Genomic DNA, 15,291 nt, shown 5'->3' with positions numbered 1-15,291 from the left:
GACGTCACGAGGACCCGCGGGGGCGCGCGTGTAGCACCAGGGCAGGCACGAGCACGCACACCTTGGACCTTGGCACGTAAGGTACACCTGGGAAATAGATCTGTATCAAAGGAAAAATATGTTTTTATTTATCCTTTATTTATACATGTTTGTCCCTTAAAGCCACACCACGCAACATGTTACCCAATAAACAGAAAAAGACATACAAGCATTTTATTTTCTGCAGAGTTGTTAATGGCTCACCTCTCCTAAGACCTGACTGTAACTTTACTGGGAGGCGATACGTCTCCAGCTCGTCTCCATGGAGATGTTGACTAAAGACCAACCAAATGTGAGATTGAAATGGGTTAGATCAGGGGTGCCCAAAGTGGGGTCCGTGTGCCAAATATGGCCCGCCAGAACAATTTCATTGGCCCGCCAGAGAGTGGCCTACTTGCCACATCTGGTTTAATACTAACTCTCTTTCATTCATTCTCAATGGTAAATATGGATGCAGTACACTTTTTGACCACGAATGTCAATTTGGGGGCGCTGTTTCACTCCTTTCGCAAAGTTAATGAACTCTGTGGTGTCTTGATGTTTATCACAGTGCTGTAGCATCGACTTTCCCAGTTTTCCAACTTTTATTATAAAGGTCGGTGACATCAACAAAGGCACGTGTTAAAAATATACTTATAAAAGAATTTATGCTGAACTGACACTTTCAAAATGATCAAATGTGGCATTTTCTTTGTAAGTAAGTAAGTAAGTAATGTTTATTTATGTAGCACCTTTCACAGACAAAAGTCACAAAGTGCTTCACAAAAATACAAAATAGAGTTAACAAATGAATGAGGTAAAGTCACTGTAGGTAGGCTACTGTAAAACATTTTGCACTAATTGCTACAATTGTTGATTCTATTCAACTAAAACTAGGCTTTTGCCAGAGTTAACATTTGTTTTAATGTAGCATGTTATTTGCGTAGATAGAATCTAATGCAAATGTATACCGAAAAAATAAATAAAAAAATCTTATTATTTACACGACCCACAAGCACTTTTTCATTTTGGCCTCAGAGACAAAACGTTTGGGCACCTCTGGGTTAGATTCTCATCCAAATCCATTATTTAATTACACACTGCAAAAATAGCATTATCTGTCTCTAGCTCATTAGGAGCATGTTTTGTGTATCGTTCTAATATGTTACGCAGTGTGCCTTTAAGACCCAAAGTCACATTTGCAATAGAGACCTGATACAAACATATAAATGAAACCCTCAACCCCCACCTTCACCAAGCACATTTTCTCCAGTTTTACCCAAAAATACATAACTAAAATGCTTCTCAACTGGAGAGCTTGCAGACTATATGCCAGTGTAACGCCTCATTTGAAATCTCAGACCTCCAAAGCTCAGCTAAGTTTCTTCCTTGTCTTTGTTATCACGTTATAGTTGTCTTCATCACATTTTTTTTTATCATCTTGTCATTGCTTCTTTGTCACCTTTTCATTGCTATTTTGTAGTGTTTTGAACACATTTTGTTTTTTAGTGTAATAACTGAACAAACCACAAAAATGTGACAAAAAATGTGATGTAAACAAAACCAAAAAGGACGAAAACTTGACAACCATAACGAGGAAGAAACTTTAGTATTGTTGGTCTTAGCTTTCAAATGAGGCGTTACACTGGCCTGTAGGCTTTAAGCTCAGGTCGAGAAGCTTTTAAATTTGGGAAAAGCCAAACTAGAGAAAGTGCACTTGGTTAAAGGGACTATACGGAGTTTAAAAATGTTAAAACTAAGTATTTTCCTCCACCTACATGTTCCAGCCATGTCCTAATGTGTAGAATGAGTCCAGACCTGTTCACCACAACTGCCTCTAAAATCCTGCACTGTCACTCAAAAAAGTTGTTACTTCGGGTCTGAACTGCCGTCATGCACGAGCTTAATATTGAGACTGCAGTTACGTGTAAGACCTGAGGTGGCAGTAGTGAGTATTGAATGACCAACTTGCATCTTTCTTTAAGGCATGGGTTAAGAGGTTAAGATGTAAGCATAAAAGCTCATTGGCCTTGGACCGATTTCATCTTTTGACGAAATTTGCATAAAAACAAAACAAAAAAAGTTTATTTTAGTTAGATGTTGCTTACAAAGAAGAAGAAGAGAAAGAGTAAAGAGAAATTGGGCTTCCCAAAGCTTCACAGCAGGTCTACAAAGAATGAAAAGATTGCATTATTTATATAATGGTTAAGAGTCCCCTGATGCGGTCAGTAGCCCACTGCTTGGTCAGTTGCTCTGGCATACAATATTTTATCTTGACCACAGAAAGAGAACCTAGAAACACAAGCTCAATATTCTTAACTAACTTTTACCTTTTATTCTATTAAAGAAAGTTTAGAGGTGCTTTAACATAATGGCAAAGATGTCCACCAATGACTTTTTTTTTAATCGTAGCATATACTATCACTTAACATCATCCTCACATCAAATAATTCATGATGATGTGACGTTGCCTTGCTCTTTATTGCGATGAGCTCCCTGAAACACGTGACGCTACTGACTGTGACAATCTGATGGACACTATAAACACCGTGTATCATTTTCCAGCTCTCTTTGGGCTCAGTGAAATGGAACACTTATTTTTACGCATGCACCGAAACCCTTGAACAGCCCTCCCTCACTTTGGCAACGCCGTGCGTAAAAAGCGCATCCCTCTCAGCTCCTCTCTGCGCGCGTGCGTGAGTGTGCCGCGAGTGCGTGTGTGACATCAGCGAGGGGCCGGGCTCGCCCAGTGTTTGGAGGGAGCCTCCTCAGACTTCAGAGGCAGAAGAGGAGTTCACATCAGCGGCTGAGAGCAGTGGACGGGTCCCGTTCAAGCGCGAACCACGCCCCGAATCACGACCCCTCTGTGGACTTAGCCCCGGATTAAGACTTCTGAACTGGGCCAGAACCTGAACAAACACCTGACGATGGCTTTACGCGCGAGGAGAGAGTTCTGTTGAGCCACAGGTTGGAGGATGAAGTTCGGGAAGAGCGTCTGCGTGCTGAACGTGGGGGGAACCCGTTACGCCTTCTCCCGAGAAGTGATCAGGGATTTCCCTCTGAGGCGCGTGAGTCGGCTGCACGCGTGCGCCACCGAGAAAGAAGTCCTGGAGCTCTGCGATGACTACGACCGGGACCGAAACGAGTTTTTCTTTGACCGCCACGCGCAGGCTTTCGTCTTCATCATGCTGTACGTGCGCTCGGGCACTCTCCGCTTCGTGCCCGGGGTGTGCGAGCTCTCCTTTTACTCCGAGATGCTTTACTGGGGACTGGAGAGCGCGCATCTGGACACCTGCTGCCAAAAGCGCCTGGACGACCGCATGTCAGAGATCGGACTGGACGTTTTCTCTGTGTCCGAGGATGAGCCTCAGTGTCCGGTGGAGGCAGAGCTCACCGGCCGTGCCAGATGGCTGGAGAAGATGCGCAAAACCTTTGAGGAGCCCAACTCGTCTATCTTGGCACAGCTTTTGGCTACAGTGTCCGTGATTTTTGTTATTACTTCTATGGTTATGCTTTGTGCCAGCACTTTACCAGACTGGGACACGGCTAAGAGGAACACCGCGGAGGAGCACAGGTAGGAAGTGCGAGCCTGTAAGAAGTGTGCAAAATATTTTGTGCGTAAAATGAGCTGTGGCTTACTTCCATATCCTGTCAAAAGGCTCTCTCAACAGGATTTAGAGATGCATTTTCTACAGAAATCAAAAGCCTCCCCCCTGAATATAGTGCTGCGCCAGTACATTGCCATTATAAATAATTGTGCGTGGTCCATCCTTATTACAGCATGTCCCGTCACCGTGTTCGCCAAATCCTGTGTGAGGTCATTGTTATGGCAACTATTCACTGTCAATATCAACAGCAGCATGCTTCACGAAAGGCTTGATAAAGGTTTTTCTTTAACTCTTTAAATCATGGATCCAAACCGTATAAATGCATGAAAGAATTCACATTCATAATAAGTATTAGCCTTCATATTTCTGCTAAACTTATCAATCTAAATTCCCTAATATTGATGGCGACAGCTTATTGACACAAATACATCTTAATTAGAATACATATTTTTTTACTTTCCATAAACAAAAAACCACAAGCAATCATACCTTACAACCGACCGTGCCAAATGATGTGCACAGGAGAAACTGAAATAATAATTGACACAATTGTGGATGCAATTTTATTTCCTTAGCTAATGGCTTTATAGAATAGACTTCCAAACGCTGTTGTTTTGAGCCTGGGGGCACCATCTCGACACTGTCAAGCCTCTATGAGTGAGTGCTTGTGTTTGAGGGAAAAACATGAAGGCGAATTACTCCCATGACCAGTGCTGAGTGACAGGAACACAAATCAGTCTGCTCTTTCTGCCCATATGTTAAATTATGCATGTGTGTGTATGGATGTGATGTCAATTTTTTTTTTCTTAGGTACATGTGTTTGTGTGTATTGTGGCTCAAGGTTGTAATTCGACTGTGAGATTTTGGCTTTATAAATCTATGCAAATCACTATTTTATGAGTCACGGTGACATAGAGGTTAGTGCTGTTGTCAGATAAAGCCTGAAGGCGCCGAATTTGATTCTCAAACTGCGCCTTTCTGTGTGGAGTTTATTGCTTATGTTCTCCCTGTGCAGTGACGGCCCATTCAAAGAAACGTGTCCGATAATGGTTTATCCTGCACTCCTGGCTACACTGGTTGAAGAATGGATCAAATTAGCTTTCCGCGCAAGGACAATCATTTTACACTGACAATACTCATATGTGTAGAGTTAATAATGTAACATACAATGGTTTTCAATCATTCCATCCAAATTCATCTCTGTAAAATTTTACATGCAGTTTGTTCTCAATTGCTTTACTTGCTTTTACAAACATATGAAATAAACTTTGCAACAAGACAAAGCAGACCGAAGTAGAGCAACAAGAACATTAAGCCACCAGGCTGCCAGGAAGCTGAACTCTCCCCTTCTCTCCCTCTGCTGGCTGATTTGCTCTGTTAACTATTATCTTGGATTGAGAAAGAGTAAATTAGATTTTCTGCATATGATTTACATTTGGTAGAATTGAATCAAATTATAAATCAATGAAATGTAAGTCTAGTGTCTGCATGTGATTACCGAGGAAGGCTATAGCAACATTAGTCCATCAGCACTTTTCTCGTGTGCTGAAAGTGAATGGACACCCTTTCAAAATAAAGATGAGATGGATGCAACAAATCAATGGCTAATCCATACTAAAGAGCAAGTTGATCAGGAAAGACCACTTTTGCTCTCATCACAGTAAGTGTCCGGCCTATAGTTGTATTGCGGGGGGTGGGGGAGGGGGGTCTATGTAATAATAATAAGGACTATCTTGTGAGAGCAATCCATAACGGACTCCCATCTAAACCTGGACTAAACCAGAACCAGACATTTTTAACTGGTCTAAATGAGGATAAGATTATTCTAGGATTAAACCTTGAATTCCCCAATAAATACATTTAAAACTTCAATCAGGAACTGGCTAGAGATCAACTAGATTTGATATAAAAACGTGGATTTTAAAGTATTATACATCCAATTGAACCTCTTAACTGAGCGCTTTACCCAATCCAAAAGCTTCTGGACTGGAGAGCAACAGTCTATATGCCTGAATAACACGTCATTTGAAAGCTAAGTCCAACAAGACTTTTTCGTCGTATTTTTGGTGCTTTTTTGTTGCATTGGCACTTTTTTTGTGTGTGTTTTTTTGTAACTGTTTTGTTGCTTTTTCATGACTTTTTTGTTTTGCATTGTTGTCACTTTTTTGTTGTGTTTTTGTTGCTTTTTCGATGCGTTCTTTGCTGCGTTTTCTTTCTTATTTACGCCTTTGTCGCTGTTTTGACGCTTTTTTCAAGAAGAAAGTCGAACTGGAAAAACTGTACTTGTAACTAAGAAGTTATGTTCAGGGTAAACCAGGCCAAATCCAGCTCGTATGGTTATCATGAGTTGTGGTTCACAGACCATTAATGCAGATCCATAGCCAGGGTTCCATCAGTCAGCCTCAAGGCAGCGGTGTCTATCAGCATAGCCTATCACCAGTGTTTAAAGCGAACAAATAAAGCAATGTGGATATGTAGGATATGATTATGAATGTAGAGGACTAACTTAAATAAAGGTCCTCACTTGGAAATGTAAAAAGACTCCAAAGCCACCCAAAATAAACCCTCGCACCAGCACCTCTGTTTGAGATCCACTCACCTGTCCCCGTCAGTGTGTACACAAGAAGCACAAACAGCCGGCCATAAAACTCGATTTCATGATTCAACAATGACGATGGCGCAGGAAGACTCGCTAATGGAAACCAAACACGACGCTAAACAAACCCAGGATGTGACTTAGGATTTGAAATTGGAACGTTTTCAGTATTTCTTGTATCAGCGTCTAAATAAAGATAGAGAGGAGGCATTTGTCTGTATAAGGTCAGGTTTGGGAGTATTTGGACGAGCAGCAACGGTTAGGTAATCGGACTAAATGTAGCTCATTATCAAAAGGATTCAGCGTTTTCGCTTGAGGCACAAGATATAAAATGGACCAAAGAATTAGCGGAGGTGGTTTCAAAAACAGGCAGTTATTATTTGTCTAAATTGAATCGTGTATGGGCCAGGATTTTACTCATTTTCATATTGTGGTGGTTTGAAATTATGCCAGTCTTTTAGCTGATTTAGTTAAGTTGAGACAAAACAAAGACTAAATCTCATAAATTCAGAATAGTCCACTGTGTAGGGCAGTACTCCGGGTTATCAGCTTCTTCAGGTACAATCATTTTAGCTGGAGATCCATCCATCCATTTTTTTCATTTATTCGGGGTGGGGTCATGGAGGCAGCAGTCAGAGATGCCTAGAGTTCCCTCTCCACTTCCTCCAGCCTTTCTCGGGGGATCCCTAGGCGTTCCTTGGCCATCTTAGAGACATAATCCCTCCAGCATGTCCTGGGTCTTCCCTGGAGCCTCCTCCCAATGGGACTTGCTCCGAACACCTCCCCAGGGAGGCAACTGGAGACAGAAATAGATGTCCGAGCCACCTCAGCTGCTCCTCTCGACGGGAGGGAGGGAGTAGCGGCTCTCCTCCCAGGTGACCAAGCTCCTCACCCTTTCTAAGGGTGCACCAAGCCACCCTGGCAAGGAAGCGATTTTCATGTATCCGCAATCGTGTCCTTTTGGTCACCACCCAGATCTCATGACCATACATGTGATGAAGGTAGGAACATAGATCCTCTTGACCACAACAGTCCGATACAGCAACCGCATCACTGCTGACGCTGCACCGATCCATCTGTCCATCTCACTCTGTCATTTTCATTCATGCTTTTGTAAAAGTTGTTTTTCTGGTTTAGAATTCCCCATTACTCCAATAAGTCCCTTTTTCGACCCAGTCCTGTTTTGATCTCGATAGGCCCGATGGTAAAATGCTTTATGATGTGGTATTTGGTGTAAAGCATACCACTGGTGTTTGTGACCCCCACACACAGGGCACTTTTCCATTAAAGCCACATAGAAAATATGCAGTACTGCATTTTCTGCACAACACATCACTCCCCAATTGGGTTTGCCTACTGAAAATGACCATATCCACATCCACATTGTAACCCAGTAGTATGCAGTGACCTGTTGCTATTTTCCAAAATGTCTGAAGATGCCAGCCAGTTTTCTTTAGCTTCCAAAATAATGTCTTGAATCTCCAAAAAAAAAACCTACCCGGACAAATATTTGTGAGTAAGGCACATCTAAAAATGTCATCATCCCACCTCCAGTGCACCAGTGTATTTTAAAGTGGAATCATTCCTGACAGCTTCGCCATGGAGCATAGGGTTTTCATCATTTACCTTTCCATCTCCTGCTGGTTTTCAAAGTGGGCGAGAGGCAGCGATGGGGATGTTTAAATTAGGCATGTCATTTTAAGTGTTAGCTTTGATCATGTTCGAGGGGATGAAAGTTGAGGTGTTTTGGATGTGTGCAGAGGAGGAATGTGAGTTTATGGGCTGAAGGATACTAAAGTAAGAGAGCAGGCCTTAAGAATGCAGTTCTCACGCATAAACCATTTCAAAGATTTCTGGATGCTGCAAAAATGTGTGAGTAGAAATGCGGATAGCTTTAGAATGACCTATAGTGCCCTCACCATAGAGAGCACCATTACTGTGGCTGTCTCCTTGAGCCAGACACTTCACTGTCCTTGCCTATAGTGTCTGCTCACAAGAGAATATGAATGTGAGAGAAATGTGTTCCCTTGAAGCCAAGAGCCTCGAATGCGCAATAGAATAGTCAACGCTGTATTCAGCAAGTGTTCATACCCCTCCATTTAATTCTATGTTATAGAATTAATAATGTTTTTCCATATTTGATATTTTTAATGCATTGTTGTTGGGGAATCAAAGGTAGAACGTTTAATAATAGAAAAGAAATGGAGAAGAAATTTGTCTCAATATTTAGCTTCATAATAAAACAACTGCCAAATGAATAGACAGACAGAACTCACTCATATTCATAAATCTAACCTGCTTTAATTAAATCACAGTTTGTCAGTTTAAAATACAAAGATACTTGAGTGCAACAACAATGCTGCAATTCTACTATACTGAATGAATACATGGATGATTCTTCCTGGTGAAGCCAAAGGGAGCATTAGTCCATAAGTCCATAAATCCCAGCCAGGATGAGACACAATCTGCCCCCTCCTCTCTCTCCTCGTCCCGTCTGCATCCTGCCCCTGCTCCTGCCAAAACGCCTGCTTCTTGTGGCCCTTCCAGATTTTACCACCGTGAGCCATGTGCCAAAGCGACTGCACAAAAGGGAGCTCGCTGTCAGTGTCTAAACATGAGGTGCTAGGTGTCAATGGATCATGGCCAAGTATGAATAGCCTAGCAATTCGGAAGGCACCTCATTGAGCAAAAGCATTCATAGGAAGTCATGTTGTTGTGGTAGCAGCAGCAATATGGACATTCGAGACCGACAAATGTCTTTTTCTGAAACACTGAAGAGGCACCAAGAGCCCCCGACACCTGCGGCACAGTGGAGGTGCCGCTACGGGAAAAAAAAGGACTCACAGGGCGGCTGAAACATGTAAAGGTAAAAGATCTTTAACATCTCTAACCTTAGTGTCTGGCAAAAACGAACCTAAAAAGTGATACTAGAACACAAGTAGACACAATAACGTTACGAAGCTGATGGTGAAAGACTGTTGTGGAGCGGAGGGAGCTGCGCAGGAGGAAGGAGGAGTTGGAGGAACTGACCAGTGTGGGACACCACGCTCTGAGGCAGGGACAAACCCAGGAGGTGGTGCACCGTTTCAGAGGAGCACAAAATGCAGTTTCCCCTACCAACAAAAACATGGTGGTCAGGTTGGCCCACAATGGCGGCAGCGGTTCAGTCGCAGCGGCTCAGGACTAACACCTGAACACAGTTTTGTTGTACAATGACAAATAAAGCACTTACTTACTTAAATACAGTACATTATTTCGCCAAAACAAGTCTCACTGTATAAACTTTAGACATATTTTAGTCCAAAGTAACAGATACGAGAGACATGATTCCTCCTGGGAGAACTTAAACAACGTCTTTGGCTGTTCACTTACTTTCTTACTTACTTACTTACTTACTTACTTACTTACTTACTTACTTACTTACTTACTTACAGGCTAAATTACTCTTAGTAGTAATGATATTTGTAGTATTAGTGGCTTTTTGTTGTGATAAATGAGTCTCAGTAATATTGTGCTTAATAGAGTGATGGGGTTTACGAAGTCCTCAGACACAGTCACATTTATGTTTTAAAATGAAGGAAAAAGTACATTTTGCACAGCACCAGCATAACACCAATCTATCTTTTACTGCATGTATACCTCAGTTTACTATTCTCCATTAAAATAATAGACAACTCAGTACAAACCCATTCGTACCCCTTCTGTCCCTCACATGTCCATGAATTGCTGTTACGTGATATAAGCCCCTCATTATTACTACCCCTCTGTCTATAGATTGCACTTAGCAGTTGTAATTTGGTCTAATTGCTTTGATGGACTTCTCCCCTGGCTCTGCGGTCCACACTAGGGCTTGATGTCGCCGTATTCACATCATTCAGACCGATTACATTCTCATGTGCTGCCATAGAACACTGTAATCATGCATTTTATGGGCAGCCGCTTTTCTGCACAGACGGAGGGTCTCTTAATGTGTGATGAGGTGTGGTAGTACAGTATGTAAAGCCTTTATGTGGTGGATCTTAAAAGCCCTTGTTGTTTTTTTGTCCTACATTCAGTTTAAAAGCTATCCTGTTTTGAGTCTAGATTTTATGCATTAGTTGTAGTTCAGCTTTAGTTGGAAGAACACGGTTTGGTCGTCCAGTGAAAAAAGCAATTTTGTGTGAGCTGTACAAGTGAGCTGTACAAGAGAAGGACACTGACCAAAGCTCGAGCTCTGGCCTCTGACTCTGCTCACCCACTGAACCCTCATTTTGAGCTTCTGTACTCTAGGAGGCGATACAGAGTTCCACTGGCCAAAAAGGCTATGTTTAAGAAATCTTTTGTCTGTGGAAATTCTGAATGAAGCAGCAACCTTAACACAATCGCCACATGTTTTATCTTTCTACGTTTCTTTTTCTTATGTATTTTTTTTTCTCTCTTGGGCATGTTTGTATTGTCCCCAGTCTTGTGTTTTTTTGTGTCAGTGAGCTTGGTAGACAATTCTATTCTATTCTATTCTATTCTATTCTATTCTATTCTAGACATGTGTTATGTCCAGGGGTGCATCCAGAGCCTGAATATGACACACCTTTCGATATATTCAGAAATATAGAGAAATCGCAATGAGTAAACAAACATTGAAGATTGTCTGAATGATGACTGTCAAGACATAGGACAGTCCTGGTGCCACCTAAAGTAACAAGAGCCCCCGCTGAGTCACATCAATGAAAAAAATGTAGACATACTCCTGCTTATTTCATTGACACTTCCGACCAGCAATAGATGTCAGGCACAAACAGGCCTAGTTCAAAGATCGGTTGAAGTGAAATTACATGTTGTCATCAAAGACTGCATGACAGACACTCTCTCCCGCGCCAAGAAGGGGTTGTCACAAAAGTGGTCGCTCCCCTGTGCCGTTGGCTCCCAGTGCATGTGCGATGTTTGTGACCTCCCCGGGTTTGGAGTGCTCTGACCAATGGTGCATCGCAGTTATGAGCACGCCCTAGACCAGTGACACGGTGCTGCGGTGTGTTTACTACCAATGTTCCAATTAACTTCATGTCTCTTGTGGGACCCACTATGTATAGCCTGCTCGATTCAGTGCCTTCTGCGTTGGCTTTGTTGAGGTGAAAAGTCGGCCGTAAACAGAGGCGTACTTGGACCAACTCGGCCCCGGGAGTTGGATCATTTAGACCAGCCTATCAACCAGCTTTACTGTAGATTTATAAAGCAGAAATAGAGGGATGAATTCTTTTGTTACAGTACACATTTTACTAAGTCATATCTCTGTGATGACTGAACGCATTTGAATAAAGTACACATAATTAGAAAGCCTAAAAGGAACGGTGCCTGCTTTCAAATTAACCTGCTCCACAGTGAACTACTGCGTCAAAATGCTGTCATGCATCATTACTCCCTCCCTCTCATGCCGCTTTTGGACAGTATCCAAAAGCACCTCTGTGTTTTAGTCTTGTTTACTCCTGGTCCTTTGTTCAGACTGCTCATATCTCCAGTTTATGTCTTACCGTTAACAATTTACATTCTTTTGCTGTCTTCTGCTGTATTTACACAAATCTCTTTGCAGCCATTTCCTGTCCACATCCTTCTCATCTCCCCCTTGTCTCTCTCTCTCTTTAGGATCCTGGAGGCGGTTTGCATCGGCTGGTTCACCGCGGAGTGCATCATACGGTTTCTCGTGGCTCGGAACAAGTGGGATTTCCTCCGCCGGCCGCTGAACATCATCGACGTCATCGCGATCACCCCTTACTACGTCACCATGGCGCTAGCGGGAGCGGGCTTGCCGGCGGCCGGACTCGGAGCAGCCGGGATCATCTTGCGGGTTTTACGGATGCTGCGGGTGTTTTGGCTGATGAAGCTGGCCCGACACTTCCTGGGCCTGCAAACGCTCGGGCTCACGCTGCGCCGATGCTACAGGGAGATGGTCATGCTGATGGTGTTCGTGTTCGTAGCCATGGCCATATACAGCGCGCTGGCCCAGTTGCTAGAGCACGGTTTGGACACGAGCTCACCGAACACCGACTTCGCCAGCATCCCGGCGTCGGCCTGGTGGGTCATAATCTCCATGACGACAGTTGGGTACGGAGATGTCTACCCGGTGACGGTCGCGGGGCGGGTGCTTGGAGGGTTTTGCGTGGTGAGCGGGATTGTCCTCCTGGCTCTGCCCATAACGTTTATCTACCACAGTTTTGTACAGTGTTACCATGAACTGAAGCTGCGCTCGGCCCGATACGCGCGCAATCTGGCAGCGAGCGACTTAACGCAGTGAAGCGTCTCGCCAAACTCTAAGGTCTTGGACTCAATGGACTTTACAGATCTCTCTCCTGTCCACGCTTTTGCCCTTTATCTTAAGACGAACTACTGTGTCTAAAATATCGGATTAAACTGATAGCCTGGCCAGTCATCATAACTGCTTTTCTACTGTGCACAAAGAAATAGGGTCGGTATGAATTGAAACTGCATTTCACAGTTGCATTTCTAAAGGAAGCTGCTAGAGCCTTCTTAGTTTCTTATGTCTGGGGAGGACAGTTTGACCAAGCCAATGGTTCTCAATTTTTGGCACGTGTTATTCTAATTAGCGAATTAGAGAATCATTTATTTATGCTTTAGTAACACTAGGTGTGAGGTGCTCTACTGGCTAGATTTCAGTTACACCCAGTTCAGACACATTAGGTCTTGAAACCCTCTCAGACATTTAGATAATGATTTCAATCTTGATCTTGGCCTGATGGTACATATATCAGTTACATTTTTGTATGAGGTGGCACTAATGTGAAAGGAGAACTAATGATCGAATGCCATGGTACATTGCACCATTTTTTTTGTTATGTGGTTCCTAATCTGGGGGGGCGGGCCACCCCAAGGGGGCACCTGGGATTGCCAGGGGGACCCAGACCTTTGCCTGGTCAGAGGGTAAAGTCATGAGTGAGCAAAGACTACTGTTGCATTAAACGCAATGCCATCTTATTTGTTTGAAATAAATATTTATGACCAATTTTTTCATGTTTTGATACATTTGTGAGGGCCACAGGGGGGGCTTCAAGGGAAAAAAGGTTGGGAAACTGACAGTTTTATTGTGCGCTGAGTGACACCTGAGAACCACAATGACTTTCGACACCTAGAGTCTGGCGGGCGTGGCTGGTTGTGTGTCTGCTGTAGACCTGACCTCACCTCCTGCTTCAGGCTCTCACTACATCATGAGCAGATGCATCTAGGACTATGGATCCAAACAAGACTAAAGCGGGACAAAAACAGGTTAGTTTGGTTATTTCTCAATGGAAAAAATAAGATGGATTGTTAAAAGAGTTGTGAAGTCATAATTGTTTGTTTGTTTGAGTAGACAGACTCTTGCACATTATCCACTGAAGAGGGAGGTTTTAGAACCAACAGAGAGCGGTGTTGAGGTCAGGGGTGTGTAAATGTTTGAGTTTAGGGAAACAAGTAAACAACCCTGTCCAGTCAGTCATTTTTGAAAATCTCCACTACTATTGACTATTACCAAAATCCCTGGACGACTGAGAGCCTGCACAACATACATATATCCTGTAAAGGTGTAAAACAGCCAAAACCACTTCTTGCACTTTTTTTTTTTTTTTGGGGGGGGGTGCTTTTATTCCTTAGACAACTTTTTTTCTTTCTTCCTTTCTTTTTTTAATAGTCTTCTTACTAGATTATTGTAAAGTGTATCTGGGGGAGTTCATAGTTATTTTTTAAAGGATTCTTGAGTATCCCAGTGAGATAAAAGCGATTAACCTACAACTTTACCTGCAAGAATGAGGCGACACAGCGGAGCCTGATGATGACAGTGTTTTTTTGGATCCAGAGCAGACAGGACTAGCCCGGCTGTTGCACTACATTTTGGCACAGATTATTCTTAAATAGTGTGACCACCCCGTATACGCCCTGGGTGCACAAAGCATCACTAACACACACCAAAAAAAAAAAAAGAACCCTGACCTACACCGCCTTTTGGATCATCATTTTACAGCACACTCAACGTCAGTCCGCGTGTTAAAAGAGTTAGAAATAAGCTTTTTACGGATGTTTTCCTCGCAATGAGAGGTAATATATTCACACAATCACCTGCTGTAACAGAGAGTAGTTATAGTATAGTTCATAAAGATGTCCCCCAAGAAGAATATCAAAAAAATAACATACCACGTACCATCGTCTCTGTTTGTTTGTGTTTTAAATAAAGTATTCCAAACTTGAGCGCACATTCCTCAATCATGACATCACTCCAGAGATCACTGGTATGACAATGCGGCGTTGTCCAAGCATCGGTCACTATGGCTCCCGGCTGCAGAGCTGCAGATGGACGCAGGCGCATCGGCAGGCGCATCGGCAGGCGCATCGGCAGGCGCAGGCGTCCACCAGCAGGGTCCGACCCTGCCATCATGCCCATGAGTGAACGAGTGTGTGAGCGAGTGAATGCGGGAATGAATGGATGGGCATAGTGGCAAGGCCGCACATCCAACCATCGACTTTTTTTCTTTCTTCCTTTCTTTTTTTTAATATTCTTCTCATTATAGGGCCGGACATCCAACCACACATGTACTTGTAGTTTGTAAAAAAAACGTATATACATAGTTTGTATAAAACTTCTATACATCTGTATTTGTAGTTGTATAGAATGTATAGAAATACATTTTATAAAAATATAAGCATCCAAGAAGTTGCATGGATACATTTTACAATTTTGCAAGAACAAATGCCACTACTTTGTTTTCAAAGATGGATGGACCTGACTGCGACTCGGGCGAACATGAGAACCAAAAGGACCAATCAGAGTGCACCTCAACCCAGCCATCAGCCAAAAAGAACGCCCCTGTTCGGAAGAAAGCTAATAGAGGTGAGCTGGGTCCTGGCTTGGACCCAGAGAGTAGCCATAGTATAGTTCATAAAGATGTCCCCCAAGAAGAATAGGAAAAAAATAACATACCAAGTACCATCTAACATTTGATCAATGCTAGAGGTTTATTTAACTAAAATAAACCTCTAACATTAATCAAAAGCTGGTTGGAATTTAGTTAGGAGCCTACTTCTGCTGAACATTAGCATAAATACCGTGTG

The 15,291-nt window shown here is 42.9% G+C and overlaps 1 protein-coding gene across 1 annotated transcript; it reads left to right on the top strand.

The window, feature by feature from the left end:
• The first annotated feature begins 2,804 nt into the window (after positions 1-2,804).
• On the top strand, positions 2,805-12,633 carry kcng3 (potassium voltage-gated channel, subfamily G, member 3). Its single transcript, XM_079577556.1, has 2 exons — positions 2,805-3,592; positions 11,839-12,633. Exons 1-2 carry the CDS (start codon positions 2,994-2,996, stop codon positions 12,485-12,487), a joined length of 1,248 nt encoding a protein of 415 aa, XP_079433682.1. The 5' UTR covers positions 2,805-2,993; the 3' UTR covers positions 12,488-12,633.
• Positions 12,634-15,291: the final 2,658 nt, after the last annotated feature.

This window comes from Gobius niger (genome assembly GCF_951799975.1).
Source record: "Gobius niger genome assembly, chromosome: 19".
NCBI classification, from domain to species: domain Eukaryota; kingdom Metazoa; phylum Chordata; class Actinopteri; order Gobiiformes; family Gobiidae; genus Gobius; species Gobius niger.
This window is presented reverse-complemented; position numbering and strand designations above follow the sequence as displayed.